This window comes from Chrysochloris asiatica, unplaced genomic scaffold, assembly GCF_000296735.1.
Source record: "Chrysochloris asiatica unplaced genomic scaffold, ChrAsi1.0 scaffold00125, whole genome shotgun sequence".
In the NCBI taxonomy this organism is placed as follows: Eukaryota; Metazoa; Chordata; class Mammalia; order Afrosoricida; family Chrysochloridae; genus Chrysochloris; species Chrysochloris asiatica.
In genome coordinates, this window is record NW_006408643.1 from 3,407,664 (window position 1) to 3,413,649 (window position 5,986).

Consider the following 5,986-nt stretch of genomic DNA (forward strand, 5'->3'; position numbering starts at 1 on the left):
TTAACTTGCTATATTTGGTCAAACATTTAATTAACTCACCCCTAATACGATGGTTAAGGAATCCTGGCGTGGTGCTATGGGTTAATGCGCCAGACTGCAAAGCCATTTGAACTGCAAGGTCAGCGGTTCATGTTCACCAGCTACTCCTCGGAAACCCTATACAGGGTCACTATGGGTCAGAACCAACTTGACAGCACTTCACAACACAACAACAATGCGATGGCTGGAACTGCGGTTGCCTTGGCAGAGCAAGACCAAATGATTTCATGGGCCTTATATGTCCAGTAAGCTGGACGTTCCCCATCCCTCCTCTATAGGGTTTCCGAGGCTGTAAATCTTTGCAGGAGCAGAAAGCCTAATGTTCCTCCTAAGGGGCTGCTTGGTTGCTTGGTTATGTGCCATGATTCTGCCATGTAGATATTCACGGGAGCAGAAAGCCTCATCTTTCTCCCTTGGAACACCTAGTAGTTTCAAACTGCAGACCTTGAAGTTAGCGGCCCAACTCATAACCACTACACTACCAGAGCTCCTTGAGAGGAAGCTGGCCGACTTGAACCGCAAACCTTACCTTGTGGTTCACAGCCCAGTGCTTATCCTGTTGTTGTTGTGTGCCATCGAGTCAATTCCGATGCATTGTTCCCGAGGCTACAAATCTCTATAGGAGCAGAAAGCCTCATCTTTTTCCTGGTGTGGCTGGTGGATTCTGCCCACCATGAAGTTAACAGTCCAACACTCGACCCACTCTGCCACTAGGGCTCCAGTATTTAGCCTACAGAGCCAACATTTGGTGGGCTCCTAGGTTCTGAGAACAGACCCTGGTGGTGCAGTGTTTAAACGGCTAGGCTAATGAAAGTTGGCAGTTCAAACCCACCAGATGATCTATGAGAAAAAGATGTGGCAATCTGTTTCGGTAAAGACTATAGCCTTGAGGCAGGTCTACTCTGACCAGTAGGGTCGCCACTACGGATTGAATTGTGTGTCCCCCAAGAATACGTGCCACAGATCCTAAGCTCTATCCCTGTTTGTTATAACCCTATTTGGGGTGGGTTTGCCTTTGTTATATTCGTGAGGCACTGTGAGTGTGGGGTGTTCTTGAGCCAGTCTCTCACAGATATAAAAAGAGCCAATTAACCAAGCAGAGGCTAGGACGGTAGATGCCAAGCTACATGGAGATATTCACAGAACCAGGAAACAGACAAGAATCTTCCCCACAACAAAGGCATGAAGTGACTGGCTTACAAGCTTTCAAGAGAGAGCCTATGATGATGCATGGAGGGGATTGGAACCATGGCAATGAGATGATATACGATGGGATGAATGTAAAACTAAAGTTCTCCCATGTAAACTATCAGATATATTCACAATAAAACATTTAAAAAGAGAGAGAGAGAGAGCCTCGTTCCAGAGGGTGCAGGGGAAGGTAGACTCTCCACTGAGTGATTTCAAATCTGTTGGGATAGGGCTGATAAAAGGAGATGGGGATAAGACTCTTGAGATACAATAGTGAATAATTACTATCAGGACTGACTGTGAGGGTCGGAAATGTAAAGGTAGATATTTTGTAACAAAAGCAGGGGAGTGGGTTGATCTTGCAGTCCAGAAGCAGCGGTCCCTGGGACCATCAAGGGAGAAGAGCAGAGTGTGGGACCCTATCCAGAGAAGCAGTGATACCAGAGATGGAGGCAGAGATGAGGATGTGGAGAGATGGAGCAGCTGGGGACTCTGAACTCAGGCAGGGAGAGGGTCTATGTGCTGACTGCCGGGGGCAGGCTTGCAGGGTGTACCCTTTGGTTGTTTGATGATGCATGGAGGGGATTGTAATCATTGCAATGAAACAAAATACGATAGGATGAATGTAAAGCTGGTGCTCTCCCATGGAAACTATCACATAATTCATAATAAAAATTTTTTTTTTAAAGATGGAAGGTGAAAAAAAAAAAGTATCCTGCTGCTAAAACATTGAACAAAAAGTACAGCCAGAATGCTCCTTAGAATCAAATGTGTCGAGTTAGTCTCTCGTATTTTGGGCAGGTCATCAGGAAGGGCCAGTCCCTGGAGAAGGACATCGTGCTTGGGAAAGTGGAGGGGCAGCGATAAAGAGGAACATTGTCAATGAGCTGAATTGGCATAGTGGCTACAACAATGGGTCCAACACAGCAATGATTGTGAGGCTGGCAGAGGGAACGGACATGCTTCATTTTGTTATACAAGCGACTCTTGGACACCCCCCCCAAAAAAAACAATAATCTTTATGAGAGCAGATCACCAGGTCTTTCACCCAAGGTGATGCTGGTAGGTTCTAACCATCAACCTAGGGTTAGCAGTCGAGTGTGTAACCATTGTGCCACCAGAGGAAAACAGATGAAGAGATATACACAGGAAGAAGGAGGAAGACAGACCATGGAGATAGAGCATCTACAAGGATGCCCAGCAGCTACTGGAGACTGAAACAAACAAGGGTGGGCCTCCCTCTAGATCCACGTCATGAATCTCGAATTTGGATTTCTGGGTTTTAAGCCACCCCCTCATGGAATGTATGTGATGGCACACTAGAGAAGTGAATTATTTCTTTGGGTTCAGAAATTGTGTTAAATGTCTTTAAAAGATATGCTAAAAAACAAACTCCCAGTTTACCAAAACCAAATGTTTGGTATTCCCAAGCTCTAACTACCACTGAATATTACTTATCTTTGGTGTCTTTCAGATGAAGTCAAATACCTACATGCATTGATGTAGGGATGGTCAAGACAATACTATTGCTGTCAAAGTTACTGGTACTGAAAAACACTTTTGTTCTGAAACAAACAATAAAAGAGTTAAGATAATTTCACACATGAAAAGCAAAAGGACAATAAAGGCACTCTATACATATTCCATTCAAACAAAACTCCTCTTTTAAACTAGGAACCAAATAGGTACCCACCACTTGTCTGTCAGTTTGCCTGTGGCTTACATGTTACTGTCTTGCTTGAAACTGTGCCACCGGCATTTTAATACTAGCAGGGTCACCCATGGTGGACAGGTTTCAGCTGAGCTTCCAGACTAAGATAGACTAGAGAGGTGGGCCAATTCTGAATGTTTAGCCACTGAAAATCTTATGAATACCAGCAGAACATTATCAGATATAGTGCGGGAAGATGAGCCCCTCAGATTGCAAGGCACTCAAAATGCAACTAGGAAAGAGCTGCCTCCTCAATGTAGTTGTTGTTAGGTGCCATCGAGTCGGTATCGACTCATAGGGACCTTATGTACAGCAGAATGAAACACTGCCAGATCCTGGGCCAACCTCACTACTGTTGCCACACTTGAGTCCATCAATGCTACCACTTGGCCAATCCATCTCGTTCAGGGTCTTCCTCTTTTTCTCTGACCCTCCTCCCTACCAAACATGAGATCCTTCTCCAGTGACTGGTCCCTCCTGACAATGTGTCCAAAGTATGAGAGACGAAGTTTGATCATCTTGGCCTCTAAGGAGCACTCTGGCTGCACTTCTTCCAAAACAGATCTATTGGTTCTTTGGGCAGCCCATGGCACTTTCAATATTCTCTTCAATGTAGAGTTGACCTTAATGGTGTGGATGGAGCAAAGCTTTCAGGACCTTTGTTTGCTAACCGGGCTCAAGTCAAAATGAGAAAAAACAGCTGCAAACATCCATTACTGATTGGAACGTGGAGTGCATGTTGTCTGAATCTAAGAAAATTGGAAGTTGTCCAAAATGAAATGAAATGCATAAAGATCGATGTCCTAATCGTTGTTGTTTTTAGGTGCACTTGAGTCGGTTCCCACTCATAGTGACGCTTCGCACAAGTAAACAGTACCTACTGCACCATCCTCACCATTGTTGTGTTTGAGCCCATTGTCACTGCGTCATCCATTAAGGGTCTGCCTCTTTTTCACTCACTAGCTCCATGCTGGTGTACTGCTGCCACCATTTTGAAATTCTCGTCAGCAAACTTTTACTCGAAGTTTCGCACCAGTTTGATGAAACAGTTCCATTTGTAGTCCATCAATACCTATGCCTTCTGTGCAGCTTCGACCTCCTCCCTCAGTATCATCCGTTCTTGATCATAAGCTACCTCTTGAAATGGTTGAGCATTGGCCATTTCTTTTGGGTACATTGACTGTGTATTCCTTCCATCTTCTTTGGATGCTTCCTGCGTCTTTCAATATGTTGCTCATTTTTAGTTCAGTGCTTTTGAGTCGTAGTGACCCTGTACAGGGTTCCCAAGGAGCGGCTGTTGGGTTTGAACCATCAATCGAGGATTAGCAGTCCAGTGCTGATCCTACAGTGCCACACCAGGACTCTGTTTCGCTCATAGAATCCTTCAATATTGCAACCCAAGGCTTGAATGTTTTCTTCAGTTCTTCCCGCCTAAGAAATGCTGAGACCACCTTGTCTTCCCTGTTGTTGCTGTTGTGAAGTGCCATCGAGTCGGTTCCGACCCATAGCGACCCTGTACAGGGTTTCCGAGGGTATAAATCTTTACGAGAGTAGAAAGCCTCATCTTTCTCCCGCAGAGCGGCTGGTAGTTTCGAACCGCTGACTTTAATGTCTTCCCTAGTCCCCATCTAATCTTGGGCAATCCTTCAGAGTCACCTCTCTCCTCAGGCCCCTCTAGACTCCACTTTCCTCAATGCTGGGCCTCTCTTCTGTCTGTCTGTCTGTCTGTCTGGGCATCTTGAGAGCAACAAAAACACCAAACTTCCATTCCCTTCTTCCCTTGTCCTGCTCTGTAAAAATCAACATTCCTTAAAGCCTCTAGCCCCTGAACACAAGAACCCTGGCTGTGATGGCTGACCTTTTTATTATTATTGTGAATTGAATGAAGGTTTGCAGATAAGATCATCAGGTATACATTCAACAAATCAAACACTTTGTTTCATCTCAATGATTACAATCTCCGCCATGCAACAACCATTATCCCGCTTCCTCCCTATGGTTCCTAGTTTTCTATTCCAGTCTCCTTCCCATCCCTTCTCAACTTTGTCCTTAGGTGAATGGTGCCTTTTTTATCTTGAATGTGTTGACCATTTCCTGGTGAGTAGACCTTACTCATGTTTTTGTCCTCCCTACATACCTATCTAAAGAGCTCTGGTAGCGTTGTGGTTATGAATCGGGCTGCGAACCGCAAGGTCAGTAGTTCAAACTACCAGCTGCTCCGCGGGAGAAAGATGAGGCGTTCTGCTCCCGTAAAGATTTGACAGCCTCAGAAACCCTGTTCAGGGTTGCTATGGGTTGGAACCGACTCCACGGCACATAACAACAACAACAACATACCTATCTACTTGGCTGGAATTGGGCCACAGGTTGAAGTCCATTCCACACCTGAAGGGTCATAGACTCAATTTCCTCCAGTCTCTTTTTGACCAGTAAACCTGGACGATGCTATAATTTTGCATTTTGTTCCACATTTTCTCCCATTCTATCCAGTATCTTCTAATGCGACCCCTTTCAGAGCAATGGTGGTAGAAGGTGATGACCGGGTTTGTGAGTTAATTTCACGATGGATCCTGGTTCTTTGGCAAGACACTCGTTGGGTTTCTGTTATGGAGGAGTAGAACTATAGTGACCCTGCATCTGTGTCTCCCAAAATTTACAACACAAAATTTTGGGAAACACAGTTGAATCCATAACACAGGCCCCAATGTATGTTTGGGTTTTTTAAGTTTTTGTTGTTGTTACTGTTTTCAGCAGATTTGCCTAATGCAAATTTGATTTCTTGACTTTGGCTTCCATGAGTTGCTTATGGATCCAAACAAAAATGAAGTCTTGGGTGACGTCAGTCTTTTCTGCATTTATCATGATGCTATTTACTGGTCCATTTGTGAGAATTTACATTTTCTTTACATTGAGGTGCAATCCACACTGAAGGCTGTAGTCTTTGATCTTCAGTGGTATTTCAAGTCCTCTTCGCTTTCAGCAAGCGAAGTGAGTCATCTGCATATGGCAGGTTGTTAATGGATCTTCCTCCAATTCTGATACGAG

At 44.7% G+C, this 5,986-nt stretch overlaps 1 protein-coding gene across 1 annotated transcript in view; it reads right to left on the reverse strand.

Annotated features, from left to right (window-relative positions):
- CATSPERD (catsper channel auxiliary subunit delta) overlaps positions 1–5,986 on the reverse strand; it is a 106,302-nt gene that overhangs the window by 81,481 nt on the left and 18,835 nt on the right. The window contains exon 2 of the mRNA XM_006869024.1: positions 2,723–2,795. Within this exon, the coding sequence (XP_006869086.1) occupies positions 2,723–2,795 (73 nt within the window). The remainder of the gene's footprint in view (positions 1–2,722; positions 2,796–5,986) is intronic.